Here is a 16,873-nt window from a genome sequence, read left to right on the forward strand (position 1 = left end):
CTTTTAATCACTTTAACATATCTATAATGGATGTATAATAATTATTGTACACCCAATTTTTTTAAAAGACTGTAAAGTAAAAATTCCTCACCCCAATTTGGCTTTTATACGGGTCAGGTTATGTTTTCTATACTCTTCAGTCTTCACCAATCCACCCTTCTGTTTGATATCTCTCTCCTTGCTCGACATGTCTCAGGTAATTCTCACTCTCATTTGCTCATCAATTATTTTTTATCAATGTGGATTTTCGAAGCTTATTTGTTTTTTAATTTGTTCGATATTAGAATTCTGCGCTTTTTTTCCGTTTTGATTCCTTTCGATTTTAATTAGGGTTTTAACAGTATACAGTTTTAATTTTTCAGGTTGTAATTTTTTATTTGTTCTCTGATTGGAGATTCTTAAATTTGATTTAAGGATTTTCTATCATTGAATTGTTAGAGTTTTATTGAAATTTGGTTCATCCATGTTCTCAGGTGGATAACAGAAATCCTTTAAACGCCTAGCGTGCTCGAACAGATGGTAAGAATTCGAATTAGTAGGGTTTTATTGATTTTTTGTTGTTGTTGTTGTTGTTGTTGTTGCTTTCTAAACAATTTAAGTGAGTGCAGTTATTCTAATTTGGAAATTCATTTGACATGAAAAATGTAGCTATGTACTATTTGATTTTATCATCGTTCATTCATTAGAAATATGGAAAACATAATTGATTAGCTAATATGATGAAGCTATTACTTGTATATGATTTCTCCTTGACGAAGTAAACGATAAGGAGTCACACATCCTGATTCTAATATAGTTCTAAATTACACGTAAATGGATTGTTGGTAGAAAAGAGGTGATTTTTTTAAAAAAATATTTTATTCAAAAATTTATTGAATTCTAGATTTGGCAATTAGATTTGTGTGCTTGTGAATTTAGCAGTAATTAGTTTCGCACATTGTAATATAATTGTAATTCTATTGTAGTTTGGAGTTGTGATTTGTCAATGATATGATAAGGTTGTAATTTGATTGGTTGCAAATTGCTAACATTTTAGATGGGATCATTGTCCAAACACTATCATAGAAGATTTTAGAAGTAGAGAATTATACTTGTCTGTTCTTCTCAAGGTATTGTATATATCCCACTATATTTTTTTCGGAACAATCTAGCGCCATTAGTTTTTTTTTTTTTTTTTTTTTTTTTTTTTTTTTTTTTTTTAATTTATCAAGCGCATTATAATATCTCATGTTTGGCTATTGTTGGCATCAAGTTGAGTAGAATTATTCTTTATACGTAAGTTTAGAGTATACCCGGTGGTAGTGGTTCTTTCCCCACTTAAGATTAGTTTGGATGTTTTGTGCTGTGAATTGACTCGGTATTCACCAGTCTCATGGGTGGGTTCAATTAGTCTTATAACTCTTTTTTGCCTATATTGGCTAGTGGCTTTAGGTATAATATGTTTGTTTCCATTTTTGCATTGGACTAATGTCTTACTACCTCTCCTATTACTTGTCTCTTTACTTGGTGAAAATTTCAGTGATGTGGGTTGTTTAATTTAACTTATCATTGACTCGCCGAGATGATGGATCTAATTAATAGCAATGTCTTATATCTGTTGCTCTGGGAATACTACAGTTCTTTCAATTAGTAATTTGTTCATGTTATCGGAAACTAAGAGTCTTGGGGCTCTCCTAATGATGCATGGTTTATAAGAAGATAAAATGCGCTAACAAGCAATCAGGGTGTTTCTATTTCTAAAAGATAAAAAATCACGAGCAGTGCCTCTAATATTTAAATCACAGTTAGCATGTTTATTTGTGGGAATTATTGATGGGATAAGGATTTAAAATCCCTCATGTCTCATTATCTCTTGTTTATTTTAGCCTTTGAGGGGATACAAGTTATTCCATGTGAAAGGGATGGGGATTAAATAGGGGCTTATCCCTCTATTTCTATAACAAGGGGGGGGGGGGGGGGGGCAAGTATAAGGTTTGGGGATAAAAATTAAAAGGTGAAAGACAAATTTACCCTTAATGAAAGGGAAGGAAGAGGAGAGAGGTGAAAAATTAGTAAGGATAGTTAAGTAAATTTGCTACTTATCCCAATTTAATTCCCAACTCATTTTAAACAATGGATATCATAATTTCCTATCCTTTTCCCACCTAATAATTTCCTATCCTTATTCAACCTTCTTATCTTCATTATCCCTATCCCTATTGCCAAACGCCCCATATATAAATAGTCTGTGATATGCTGATGATATGGTTCATATAAATGCTTTTTGGGTAGCCTTGAAAATGTATGTAAATTTATTTATCCATATATATAATTTTTTTTTTTTTTGCTACAATTATTTTTTACCTGCTTTGTATGACATTTGGCATACATAGGAGTATTGTTTAGTGGTTAGTCATAAGAAACCATCTTAGCTTGCAAGTTATTGTTGCATTGTAATTCTTTTCATATCCCATTCATTCAAATTTACCATCACTTATAAATTATTGTAACTATTCTCAAATTTCATTCATTCATTTGGTGCCACCAATTCAATCTTAATTAAAACTCAAGATGTGGAAGAGTTTGTAACTGATATATATGCATGTAAATTTAATCAAATGTTTTATAATTGAAATTCTAATTATATAAATGTACTCTTATTCTTTGCAATTATTGTCATTTATAACTTATTATAATTCTTTTCAAAATTCAATTTAATGAAAACCCATCTTTTATGTGTTGATGGGATGGTAATTTTAGTTTCTCTCTTCAATTCATCTTTATCTATAATGGATGCTCTAAATCAAGTTTCTATTCCTTTGAGAAATTTCGATGAGGGCAAGGAGGGTTTGCAACTTTAGAAGATTAGAAGGTTGTAGAGGCTCTGGATGAATGTTTGAAGGAAAGGAGACGAGTTGTTTCAATCATAACCTATCTTAGAGGTTTTTTGTTAGTAGAAGATACCACTTTTGTGGTGAGATTCTGGTGCATCCTAATCATAGCTGCTATGTTTCATGATCTATAGAGCCACATAAGAGTAGATTCTTAAAGCCTTGTAAATTAAATTGAGAATTATGTCTTTTTTGTGTTTGCTTCTGTATATGTATTCTGTATTTATTCTATTGGATGTAGCATTAATCTGACTTAACTCCAAATGGTTATTATGTGAATTATTGATAACAATTGTTGAGATTCTCAGTCATTTCCTGCTCCATCAGTTTTGTGTTTTGATCTTGTCTGCTGATTGCTTCATGATGACTTGATTTGCATCTAATATGCATCTTAATGATATATTGTATTTCTGTGTAGTGTGGAGTGGAATTAAGCTGAGCTAAAGATTGGCTGCATTGGTTAATTCAACTCTTCTTGGCACTATGTTATAAAAAAAAATAATAATACAAAACCCTCGGGCCAGTATACAAAGATAAAGATGAAGCCATTTAGCTAATTTGGATTTTTACATAAGGTTCAATCAAGATGCCAAATTTTATATCAGAATGGATATTGGATCATATTAGATAATACACTCGTTTCTTATTATGTGGGGTATTAATTGTGAGACCAAATATATAGATAATAAGAAACAGAGGTAATATAATAAAAATTCGAAGTATAAGTTTACATTGCATTAGACTTGAGCCAAATCCAAACTCAGCAAACTAGATAAGCCATGATAGCTTATTCGCATTGGCTGGCCATATCGCGCGCATTGCGCGCGTTGGCCACCCTAGTTTTAGTAAAATTGTTAAAAGTATTTGTATTCATCTCAAAAGTCATAACTTTTTGACTACTATTTAGTTCAACTAGCGGTTTTCCTATCTCCATAGGACTCCTGGCTAATTCAGGTTCTCCCTCTCCCATTTCATCTCCTACTTATTAATTTCTTACTTTTTAATTGTTTCCAGGAATTAATTCATCGGTTCTTCCATTTTGTGTAAGTATACGAAGTAGTATAAATTTAATTCATGAGTTTTTTTTGCTTTCGCATTTCCAGATTATTTTTACAATAATAATATCTGATACATTTTATTTGAATCCGTAGTTTATCTTTAAAGTCCCATTTTTATTAAAGGTTTCTCAATTATGATAAATTTTGAGCCAATTCATTAGCTTTGACATGTTTGAATGCTCCAATTTGATTCATTTTTATTTTTCATTACTTTTATTGGGTAAAAATGATTTTTTTTTATGATGTATATTGTTAATGTTAATAACTCATGCTTTGAAAGTATAATTATATTTTCAGTTATATCAATAAAACTGAAAGATGGCAATGTTAGCTGAAGGGGTGATTGCAGAGTTGAATAGGAAGTCACCCAATTACTCAAAAATAGTGGAGGAAGTGGTGAAAATGGAGAAGAAGATATTCCCTAAACACGAGTCATTATCGAGGTCGTTCGATGACGAACTTAGTAAAAAGAATGCTGGATTGCTATATGCATATGTTAATGGTGAAGTTGTTGGCTATGCTATGTACTCCTGGCCGACATCGTTAATAGCTCTCATCACTAAGCTTGCAGGTTCTAGTTTATCCCTCTTTTGGCAAATTTAATTTTTCTTTTCTTTTCTTGCTTACATCATATCTCTGAACATGATTTTGTTAAATGGAGCATGACTAAATTGCTTGACTAATTTGTTGTGGTTTCTATTCATGTATTGGCTTATTTGCTTTGATGTTGCTTTCTTATGTGTTGTTGGTTGCTCTCGTGTTTGTCCGATCATTGCTTTAGTTAGAAGTTCGGTGTCATCTGATTGAATACAAAAAGGTGCCATTGCTTTTTTGGTAAGGTGTTATTTAAGTGCTTCTATGCTGCTCATCTCCTGGGATTGATTTCTAGTGATTGATTTAGTAGCAATGGTAGGTATGGTCATCTTGTACCTGCCATTTGTGGTAGTTTTTATATGATTATTGTTTCATTGATTGACAGAAACTCTAGGAAAATTTATGATTGTAATGCTATCAAATTATACCCTTTTGAATAATTATGTGTTTATCAGTTGCTGGAGCAAACTTGTTTACACTACATCTACCTTATGACTGTGATGATAAAAGCTGAATTTACTATTTGTATGACTAACTATTGTAGTTTGTGTACTAGCAAGTCTAAGCCAAGCCTCTATGTAGTACGTAGTATTAGATATCTTTGCACTGCCGCACACGATTTTTCTTCTTGCTAATCTGGTTGGTCTAAGAAATAAATTGAAAATATGAAGCCTATGTATATGATGGCCAAGATGTGGATTCTAACCCCTTGTTTAGTCAAGTTTTTAGAAAACCCACAATCTTGAAATATAGATCCAATCTGGAAGGATTTGTTTAGATTGAATATAAATGAACCGATATTTCTCCTCACAAGATCACTCTTGAAACTTGTGATTTGAATCCCCAAATTAATTAACCCACTCCTGTACGCTAATTATTTTAAGATTAAACTCTTAGCCTACTCCTAGACACTAAGTGTTTAATGTTCTAATCTTCAACGTGATTTGAATCCCCAAATTAATTAACCCACTCATGTACGCTAATTATTTTGAGATTAAACTCTTAGCCTACTCCTAGACACTAAGTGTTTAATGTTCTAATCTTCAACCAATTCCTTGAATTGAAAATTAGCAAAAACGTTTAAGCAAAAAGCAAACCATGAATTTATATTCAACAGAATTTTCATGTATTTGTTGTGTTGTCTTACAAAGCTACGAAAGTCCCCTATTTATAGACTAGAAACTAATTTATCCTAAGTTTAATATGACTAGGACAAGCCCCTAGCCTTTAGCTCCAAGTAACCTAAATAGAATAGGAAAACTAGTTCTACTTAGATTAGGAAACTAGTAGTAAGACTAGTTTGACTTAGCCTATAATTCCTAAAATAAAGCAATCAACTAAGGAAACTTATCATCTAAGAAAACTTATTAAACTAAACTTATGAAAAATCATCATTTTCTTCCCTAAGCCGTAGCTCATTGCACGCGCCACTCGCCTGACCACACAGGTGGGTCCAAGACGGAGCTAGAGAGCCGGCGCGTGGGGTTTGAGTTGGTGCGTTGAAGTCGGAATCGGAAGTGAGATGTGTCATTTTGTCTTCCTTGCAAATCATGCTTCCTTCTTTCCCATTTAAGCTATTGAACCTCTCCTTGTTTATTTCCTTGTTTGGGCAGCCTATAATGGAGTTATTTAGACCTTCTAAAAGTGTATTAGATTCTTCAAAAGAATTAGACTCTTGTTTCACATCATTCTCCCCTTCTTCAAAAGAATTTGCCCTCAAATTCACATAATCAAAACAAGTAAAGAGTTTTTCAATGTCATATGTAGAATCTTCATCACCACTATCACTAGAAAAGGTCTTCTTTTCACTCACCACCTTCATAATTTTCATATTCTTTAACTAGAACACATGCCATAGGCCCTTTATCGATCTCTTCCTCGAACACTTTTGCCCTTAGGAACAAACTTGAGCTTTGGTTAACATTTTAGTCCTTTATGGGACAAAGGTTGTAGACTAAAACGTTTGTTTCCAATCTTCATGGAATACACATTGGTTTTGCCATCATGTTTAACCTTTCGATCATATTGCCATGGTGTTCCCAAAAGTAAGTGACAAACATTCATTGGAACACTTTCTTATAAGTGATCCTTGTTGCAAAACTAGTAGCTAAGGTCTCAGCTATTTTCACCCAAATATCCACTTAGAATGATGCGAGCATCCCCTAGAACACCAAACTATAGCTTAGATCATCACACAAGCAATAACCTCAAACTTTTGTCAGTTAGACAATTACAACATTGATCTCAATCTCGTATGCATTCTCTTTAGTTAATTATAAATGGAACTGGTCTTCTTAATATTTATGAAATTATTAATTTATTAAATGTGTACTCTGGCATAAGATTGCTTTCTTTAGTTCTTTACTGATCAAAACCAAAGAAAATATTTATTGACCGATCAAAATCCAAAGTTTGGGATAAAATTATATGGCCTAGGCTACCACACCACTGCCCACCATTAGTTTTCTTGCCATTGAATAGCCTTTTGCTGCACCATCTTATAAGCACACCTGACCTGCACTCTCTAAGTGGAGGGATTATCTTGTGTAACAATAGTCAATAAAGGTGTGCTTTGTTGTATCTCTGAAAATTGGAATGCTCTCAGTCTCTATTCCTAGCATCAGTTATTAATACTATAGAGTTAAGTCACTCAGGAAAATTGCCAAATATAAGCTCTGTACTTTGGAGGGATATTTGTTTGACGATCTTTTCTTGATCTTCCTCCTGGTGTTGAAGGTGTTCACCTGTTTTATTATTTCCTTGTGCATCCAATCTATAGGCACCTATAGCCGTAAAGGTTATGAGTTTTTTTTTTTTTTTCATGCAATTGTATATATCCCCCTTGAATCTTCAAAGTGCAAACTCTTCTTATTCTAACTCTTCATAATTCCATTGACATTTCAATTAGGACAGGGAATGTTTCGTGGATACAATATGAGGCATTCGTATTCATCAAAAATAAATTTTGTCTTGTTGGCTAGTCAATTAGAGTTCTCACCTAAAATTTGGACTTTTACAAGTGATCCTTTTTTTAAAATACTGCCGATTTGTTGTAATTGCACTTTTATATTATTCTATGTTATTAGGGTTTAGTTGTAATTGGTTAGTCTTCTTGATTAGGCAAAACTCACAATCAGGGCTCATACATAATATGAGGGTTTCCACAAATCAAGTAAATTCCTCAAATGTGAGGTTTCATTATTTAACTTTGTATTGATTAAATGTGTGGCCAGTAAAAGAGAAATTACATGTGTGTGTGTGTGTGTGTGTGTGTGTGTGTGAGAGAGAGAGAGAGAGAGAGAGAGAGAGAGAGAGAGGGAGAGAGAGCTAGCTAGCTGTTAAGTTGCCTTGCCTAACGTGTCATATTCTTGGCTAAATCTGTATAAGGTGTCAATATTAAAACTTTAGAATTTTTAACGATACTACAACTTTAATTTTCCACAAGGCAGCGAATCACAAAAGGTGATAAATAAAAGATAATATTTGAAAAAAATATATATATATAAAAGTGTTTGGTTGAGAGAGATTTGTGGCAAAGACATGGTTGTGGTAAATTGAGAGGTCTGAAAAATACCAAAACTCTAAATCGTTGAGAATGGAATTAGAAGAGAGATTTAAGGCCAATAAGCTAAGTTGAAAATCCTGATTTTAGGAGCTTTTAAACGAGAGCTTTGTAGATGTAGTTGTAAAATGAATATTCTATTCTAAATTTGTTCATTACTTCCTTGTATTAAGGGTTCTCGAAGTTTTTTTTGGGGTGTTTGATATCCGAGATTAAGAAGACAGGAATGAGAATTTATGTACCAACGTAACTTCTTCTTTTTTTTTTATTTTTTTTTTTTTTTGAAGAAATATACCAACATAACTGATTCCATCCTATTATTATTACTACCATTTATTAAGAGTTCTCGAAGTTCATTTGGGGTGTTTGGTATGTGAGTTTAAGGCGGGAATGAGAATTTATATACCAACATGATTAATTCCGTTGTTTGTATTAAGGAATAGGTTATAAACTCCCACTCAATTCCAACATTTTTAATACCTAGGAGAGGCTAGTAATTGGGGATGGGAATTAAGAGGGGTACGAAATGATCTAATTGCCATTAATGAAAAAGGGGAGGAGGAAGGAGGAAAATATTATTAAGGGCAATGATGTAAATTATTAGTGTATATCAACATATTTCTAACAACTACCATACATATTTTTAGCAACTACGAAGCAATGGATCATGGAATTAAATCTTAGCCGTTTCTATAACGGCCGTTATGTAACGGGTTTGGGACTTATCGTTGCGAGAAAAGCCATTACATAACAACGCATTTAAAATCATAGCCAACCCGCAGCGACAGTCGTCACATAATGGTAGAACGACATCCTATAATTGTTCTATGATTGTAGCGGCCATTAAAAAGTGTAATTTTTTTTTTCCAACTTTAAGGTCACTTATGCTTTGTTAAGATTGTGATAATTGGAGGGAAAATAAGAGAAGAGAAAAGAGGGATCTATCCTCCCTTGTTTGTATACCATTTGGTAGGAGGGAATGGAAGAGATATGCCAGGAATCATTTCCTCTCCCTCTTTAATAAACTAAATTCTCAAGGGGAAAATATAACCTTACCTTTTTAGGGATTTAGGTACTCTAAGCAGAATTTCATGAATCATATTCATACGCACTTAAAACAGAATCACATGCATAACAAATAAGAATCACATAATACCATTAAATCGTGATTCCACGTTGCGATTGACAACAAATCAGGGAGAGAATAGAGCCCCAAGTGTTGCTCCTCTACTGAGTCCACAGAATTCGATCGAACGTCCACCAATGATATATTGGTCGGATAATTATTGAGGAAAACACTACGATCACCACCTTTACTCACAAACGGCCACCACCATCAGGAGTAAGGAGAAGGATGGAAAAGTGAGGGAGAGAGAAAGAGGTTGGGCTTCGTGTTTGCTAACTCGATTTGGTGATCACATCAGCTGTTATCTCAAAACCTAGTCACTTGGTCTATTTATAATCTCATTATACCTAGACCAAGTAGGAAACCTAAGCTCACTCAAAATCCTCCATATATGGCAGGGCCACTAGAGGGAGAGGCCCATCATGGGCCCTTTCCTCTTATGTTCAATCTAGGCCCTTTATGTGACCTTATATGATCCGTTCAATTGGATTTTGGCCTATTTTACTAGCCAAAAGATTGTTAATACTCTAGCTATGATATAGTGATGACCAAAAGGACGAACTTAGGGTGTGTTCTGTTCACTTGATTTTCACTTATCTGGACTTATCTAAACTTATTAGACCTTATTAAAAGTTATTTTAGTTGTAATTTGTAATTGGGTAACCTTTATCATAAGTTATTTTTCCTGAACTTCATTTATCTGAACTTATTACACTTGAAATAAGTGAAAATAAGGTGAAACAGACCATTAATTATTTCCATAATTTGATCCATTATATATTAAGTAATTTTATTTAATGAAGACATTAAACCTTCAACCTTCTCCCTCCATTTCCTTTCTTTCTTTTCCTTCTTCACTCCCTTCCTCCACTTTGCTATCCAGATAAACCGTAAGTGCAGTACAAACAACCCAATCCCTCTATTAAAGCTGCTACCATATTGAAACTATTACAATTTGTTGCAGCCATATAGCTGCAGTGTATCTTTAAGGATAGTGCCGTCATTAACGGTTAAAAAGTGATAAACTTGACATTTACTGCAAATAGCTAATTATATCTTATTCATGAATAATGAAATTAGGAATGCTATTATTATGAGAGGAAGAGAGAATGTTAAGGAAAAACATTCATTTATCAGCATGCAATATTATATAAACGCAATATGTAATTCATTTTGCACTAAGAAGAAAGAAATAGAAAAGTAAGGTGCACAATTGATAAGAGATATAAGAGTTATTGTTTAGTGCATTTGTTTTCCTCTCTATTACTATCTGAAATATATCTGTGTGTCCACTATGCTTCCGACATTAACATGTTCCTGGTTGACATCTAGATCAGCTTGTTGTTACCATGTAATATGAAAACCCAATTTATCTGAGCTTGCACTAACCACTTCAAAAATAAATGTGTTTAGTCATAGTTGTCTTTTCCACACAAAGTGACAAGAGTACAAGACATAATCCTTATCATTTGCTATTCTGAGTTTGTTTGTTCTACTATTGTTGTCCTGCAATATATGCCTCCTCACAATCTAAGACTCCATTTATAACATTATTGACTTTTGCGGTTCTTCCCTCTCTACACAAGGTCTTCTTAGTTTGTCATATGCAATTCTTAATAACCTACTTTTGTTTCAAAGTCCCATGTCTTTTGAGATGATCCTAATTGCCAGAACCTTATTCTCCAATCTCAGCCATTTGTTAAAGCTAGCAAGAATCCATTTGATCCTGAGCTTATCTTTTTTAATCTCTAAGGTCCACGAAAGATATTTTATAGCAGCATGCCATATAAATGCTCCTCCTTGCTCTGAAAAAAATAGCTTTGGTCCATGCTCAATGATTTTCTTTTTCATTTTTTGTTGACACATTTCCTCACCAAAGGAACATTTTATTAACTGATTCATCTGTCCTAATAACTTTCGTTGGTACTCAAGAAAGCTTGGATACAAGAAAGCTTTAACTTTATTGATTCACGTCCAGTCCCTAGGTTTGATTCACCTAGCTACAATCAGCAAGATAGCACATTGCTCTTGATGTATCTAGTTCACCAAAGATTAAAAATATGGTTTTGGATGTGATCATCTGACTGATCATTATGTCATGAGAACAGATATGATGCGCTGATTGTGGGATGTGTCCCGAGTCAAATTTAGTTTCAAAATACTAAGGATTTTATTATTAAGTTATGCTATTAGAATAGTTAAATTCATTAGAGGCATAGAGCCATTATTGGGGAGACATGTGGATCTTTCATTGTAACATTTAATAGCAACTAAGTTTTAAGTAAAATACGTGATGCAATGTGTAATGCAAAAACTTAGGGTTGGAACATTTGATCTGGACAAGATCTAAGGTTTTTAAAACACCCCATACTAAACCAAATGATTTGTGTCAATTGAAATTCCTGTACAATATGGCCTTATCGAAATGATGTGGCTGTATATTAATGCTTTATGCATTTTTAACAAAAACAAGTTTATTAAATGCTTAGTTGTGAAGTATGGCACTAAGTTTATAATTAGGGGCTTACGGGTGGCGCTTTATAAAACAAAAACAAAGGGGAAAAAAATAATTAAGTCGCCACTTTGGGGAGATTTTCTGTTTACTTTTCTAATGTAGGATTTGTACTGCATTCTTCCAAGGGGATTATGCTATGATATATCTGGACCAATAGACCATGTCCATTTCATTATCTGAAAGAATGTTTTACAGTCGCACACTCGCACATGTATTTGATACATCATGAAAGCCTTGTTGAAGCAAGTGTAATATCCACTGTTATGATGAAAATTGTAGCCACAGCTGACCAACAATCAAATAATTTTTTTTTATAGATGCTAACTTAATGTTTACTTATATCTATTGGATGAATTGTCATTCTATGTTTATGACTCTGGCATTACTATCAATTGTTTTTACAGTTTGTGTACCTTACTGTTGAACAAGGTACTTATATTAGATATGTTGAGGGTGCTCCATTATAGTTTTGCAAAGCTCAAGGTTATAAATAATACCAGCTTACTTCTTTTCAAACTAGAGCTTTTGTTGGTTGCATAGGAACTACATCAAACAACAGATGTTACATGTTATATGTTTATGCCTTTTGATGTATCAAAACTAACACGAAATATGTTGTCTTTATAAATTCTTATGCACATCTGTTTCTTAACAAATTTAGAGTTGATAGTTTGTAACGAGCTGTCTGAGTGTTCTTCTGTAGTTCTGTGTTGTTGATCATTGTTGAAAGTTGCAACAGAGGATAAAATAGGGTGATTAATGTGAAGGACTAATGATAAGCTCTTTCTATTTGCTCTCTTCATTGTTTTCTTGTGGTGGGAACTCTAAGAAGGTGGACAGTTAGTAAATTGTTGTTGCTTGGTTGAAACTAGGGTCTTTCATGTTCTCCTTGTAGTTAATGAACCCTTTTTCAGACCTCTGTAATATTTCGGTTGTGGTGATTTCACAATAACTACACCATTTCCTTATGTAGTAGATTTCACAATCGTATCCTACTAAATTTTCATTTATTACCCACTCTATCTATACATCATCTCTTTTCTCTCCCTCTTCATACACTCTGCTAAGCTGCCTTGGTTGCCAACCATGTATCACCACCAACTCTACCCACTTAACCCCCCAGCAAGCACAACCACCATGACCAACCCAATCCCCTTTGTTCTCAGATCACCATCGTATAACCACCACCACTTGTCTTGCCCCTTACCCTACCAGAAGAATTAAGACTCCCCACCTACTAGCTTCATGCTAACCTTTTTTTTTTTTCACGCCATATTATCCTTGGGATTACTAGATAAGCAAAGTTAGAGCCTTTAGTTGTTAGAATTGATCGAAGGTCTCAGATCTAAAAACTTCATTGTCAAATTCAATCACAAAGGTTCTAATTTGGCAGTTTGGTAAGAAATGCTTTAATATTCGATTTCAAGAGATGAGGATTGTTGCAATGGTATTGGGGTTAGAAGATAAGGATATTTGTAGTTTTATGCCAATGTGATATGATTGTAGTGTTGTTAGGGTTGCGTAATTTTGGTAGTAGGTGGATTATATTAGGCAGATTGTGGTCGTGGAATTATGTTGGTCGTTGTGTGATATTGCAAAGGTGCAAATGTGGTAGCAATTGGTTGATTGTGGTGGTTCCTGACTTCTCGTTGTTTAAAGGAGTTCCATGGGTTTAAGGTTTTGGGTGGCAAGGGTAAATAACCTAGTCGTTTTAACATCTACAAGTGGTAAAATTAATTTGGAACAAAGGAAGCATTCAATTTTTTGATGCATTTAACTTGTAACTTGGGTGTCCATTTTTTACCCTGGTACGTGTTAAATAGTCAAGTGTCTAACCTGGCTATTTTGTGTATTTATTACATGGTTTTAGCCCAAAATAAAGGGTCAAGTGTCCTATCCATGTCCAAGTTTTTGAGGTGAAATGAAGAGTCTGAGTAACGTAGCTATTATGTACCCTGTCATAAGTATGCACTTGCTGATTTTTAACTGAAAAAGCTTAATTGGACTTTTTTTTTCTTTATTAATTAAGTTTATTTATTTAGTTATTCCCTGATGGGATTAAGACTTTGATTGATTGATTGAATTAAGTTTTTTTCTTTATTGAAAACTAGTGAAAGAGAAATATAGAAGACAAGGTTATGGGGAAGCACTGCTTAGAGAAGCAATTCTAAAATGTCAAAGTAGGAAGATACAGAGGATCTCTCTTCATGTCGATCCCTCGAGATTTTTTGCCGTGGATCTTTACAAGAAACTTGGTTTCAGGATAGATTCTTTGGTTGCAAAGTACTATTCAGCTGATAGAGATGCATATAGAATGTACTTGGATTTAAACACTAGTGAATGATATGCACCCTCAGTGTGAATTTTGTGGTAAGTGATTTTCAATTTGTTTTGCTAAGGATTGTGTTAGGAAACATTATTCTTAATGGGAAAAGGTTTTTGGTTCTTTTTCTCCGGCTTTTACATCTTTATTAGTGATTGCTCATGCTTAATTTTCCCAGTTATCACATTTGCATCTGGTGGGAGTTTTTGTAATAAAATGAACTAGATTTTGCCTCTTTCGTAAAAGATTTAGTTGCTTTTAACCAGGAGGCTTCCATTGGCAATGACAAGCAAAATAGAAGGCGAGTGAAACATCGTCGAGTGGTCAATTAGAATATACGTCGTATCAAATGAAGGGAATACTGCAAGGGATTTAAGGAGTCACTGGATAATATTGCATCATTTGTACATTTGCCTTCAGGTGTGATCTTCACATAGAAAGGTAAAATGTATTTACATCCGTCCAATTCATAAGCATACCTTGGAAGGCTTGAAGAAATTCGAGTTTACCTCCTTGATAGATTAATGAGAATATCAAGTGGTATTCTTTGTAAAAACGCAGTGAGGTTTGGGCTATTTATGTAAATTCATCATTAATAGAAATTCAAATATGTTAAACGTTGTTTGTATCTTTAGGATATACAATTGTTTCAGAAAAAATCATCAAAATGTAGTTTGATTTCTACAATTTCACAACAAATTTCTTACTCCCTCCGTTTTTTTAAAGTGTTACAACTTTGATCGACATATAGTTTAGGCAATTTTATGCAATTAAATAATAAGGGATAAGTGGAGTAGTTGAAGTATTATAAAATTGTACTACCTTTGGATCGAATTATATGCAACTTTAGTGTATTATTTGTAAGATATAAAAAATTTCAAAGTTGTATATAATACGACCTAGAGGTAGTAAAAAAAATATACAAAATATAGTAGTGAGTTTTGTGGGACCATTAGATATAACTTTAGTGTATTACTAGTTTAGTACGGTGGAGATAAATAATAAATAATTCTTTATAAATTTTAACATGACTTGGCTTGCTTTTTTATAAATAAAAAAAATTGTTATATATATATATATATATATATATATATATATATATATATATATATATATATATATATATGGAGGGATTCGGTGAGAATAGGCCCATATGTGAGAACTAATACTTATATGAGAACTGATTTTAAAATTTAGAACATGTGAGTAAAATATAGAAAATGCTCTACTCATGTGAGAACATTTTAATATTTAGAACATTAGAAGAACTTTTTAGAACATATGCAACATCTTTTAGAACATCATACTTAACTTTTTGTAGCATAGCGTTTAGAACAAAATGCCTAGAAATTTAGAACATAGACTCAATGATTCTTAACATATGTAATAGTTCTTAGAAGAATAAACTTAGCTTTTCAAAATATAGTTTTAATTGGAACATGATACTCAAATTTAAGACCTTGAACTCAAAAACAAATCTGAACATATATGCAATATTTTTTAGAACATATGCAACATATTTAAGAACATATGTAACAATTTTTAGAGCATACTTAAATTTTTTAAAACATAATTCGTTAATATAGAACACGAATTGAAATTCGATTTTTACAACGAATTGATTCAAAATCAGTTTATTCTTGATTTTCAAGGTAACAAAAACATATGAATTGTTGTTTAGTTTCTTATATTCAATTAAAATTCATTGAAATTTCAAACTCTATAATTTGCCCAATTTGATTGATTTGGATGAAAAAATTTTGATTTCACATATTAAAATGTCAATTAAGCTTGGTTTACCATTGATTAAGCTTCACAACTTGAATTCTTAACTACAATTGTTCAAAAGTTGATACAAAACACATGAAATTCTTGAGCATATGGTGATGTTGGTCGTCGTGGAGAGGAGAAAGAGTGTTGGCCATGATGTCGGGGAGAAGAGAAAGAGTGATGGTGATGGAGGTGACGACATAAAGGCTATGGAACAAGCGGTGGTGGTGATAGAGGTACTAGAGATTGGTTAGTGTTGTTGAGGAGAGGAGAGCGAATGTTGAGGTTGAAGATGATGGGTTTGATTTATTTTCAGAACATCTACCTTAACATATTAGAACATAGATGTGTTCTCACATATAAAGTTTTCTCATATAAGAGAGGTGTTCTCACATGACCCCCTCCCATATATATATAATCCTTATTTTTTTTTATAAAATTGTTATTATCTAATGCTACATCATAATATTTACTGTGTTACTAAAAATATACTAAAATGATAGTTAGACAAATTATATTTAATGTTGCATTCTTATATCTATATTTATTAAATATTGTTTTATTGGGAATATCCAAAAGTAGTATGGAGTATAAAACAATATTTATGCCAAATCAAGTTTTGAATTTTTATTTTCATACCTACTTGGTCCTAGTTTATAGCAAATAAAATGAAAGAGCAAAATAAAAAAAATTAAAAAAAAAATGATGACATCATACGTGAATTTGGAGGGAAAATTTTTAATAAGAATTGGACACATAAGACACTTTAGAGAATTGATGACATCAGCATTTCTGTTTTAGTAATAGTTAATAGATTTGTGAGAGATAAAAAATTCCAAAATTGCATATAATACGAATCAGAGGTAGCAAAAGAAATATATTAGAATTAATAGTTTATTGAAAGTAATGGATGTGAGTGGAGAGAAATAATAAAAAAAATGTATTAATGTATTTGGATGGAGAACTGGAGACCATGAGATATAACTTTAGTGTATCATTTGTGAGATATAAAAAATTCTAAAGTTGCATATAATACGAATCAGAGGTAGTAAAAG

The 16,873-nt window shown here is 32.7% G+C and overlaps 1 protein-coding gene across 4 annotated transcripts; it reads left to right on the forward strand.

Annotated features, from left to right (window-relative positions):
- The first annotated feature begins 114 nt into the window (after positions 1-114).
- LOC145620515 (uncharacterized) lies at positions 115-14,754 on the forward strand. Of its 4 annotated transcripts, XM_081675201.1 has the most exons (7): positions 145-196; positions 474-519; positions 1,037-1,109; positions 3,885-3,913; positions 4,226-4,499; positions 13,837-14,095; positions 14,315-14,754. In XM_081675201.1, the coding sequence occupies exons 5-6, from the start codon at positions 4,247-4,249 to the stop codon at positions 14,067-14,069; spliced, it is 486 nt and encodes a 161-aa protein (XP_081531327.1). In that variant the 5' UTR covers positions 145-196; positions 474-519; positions 1,037-1,109; positions 3,885-3,913; positions 4,226-4,246; the 3' UTR covers positions 14,070-14,095; positions 14,315-14,754. The 4 variants fall into 4 exon arrangements, with proteins under 4 accessions (XP_081531326.1, XP_081531325.1, XP_081531328.1 ...); XM_081675199.1 differs by lacking the exon at positions 1,037-1,109 and having other exon boundaries at positions 128-196; XM_081675202.1 differs by lacking the exon at positions 1,037-1,109 and having other exon boundaries at positions 128-196; positions 14,318-14,754.
- The last annotated feature ends 2,119 nt before the right edge of the window (positions 14,755-16,873 follow it).

This window comes from Chenopodium album, chromosome 27 (genome assembly GCF_948465745.1).
Source record: "Chenopodium album chromosome 27, dcCheAlbu1.1, whole genome shotgun sequence".
Lineage (NCBI taxonomy): Eukaryota > Viridiplantae > Streptophyta > Magnoliopsida > Caryophyllales > Amaranthaceae > Chenopodium > Chenopodium album.

What these genes read in the sequence shown, in the direction of transcription:
- LOC145620515 (XM_081675200.1), top strand. Translation starts at nt 4,247, where the DNA reads ATGGCAATGTTAGCTGAAGGGGTGATTGCAGAGTTGAATAGGAAGTCA. An exon ending in TCTCATCACTAAGCTTGCAG is followed by an intron (nt 4,500 to 13,836) that starts GTTCTAGTTTAT and finishes ATTGAAAACTAG; the next exon opens with TGAAAGAGAAATATAGAAGA.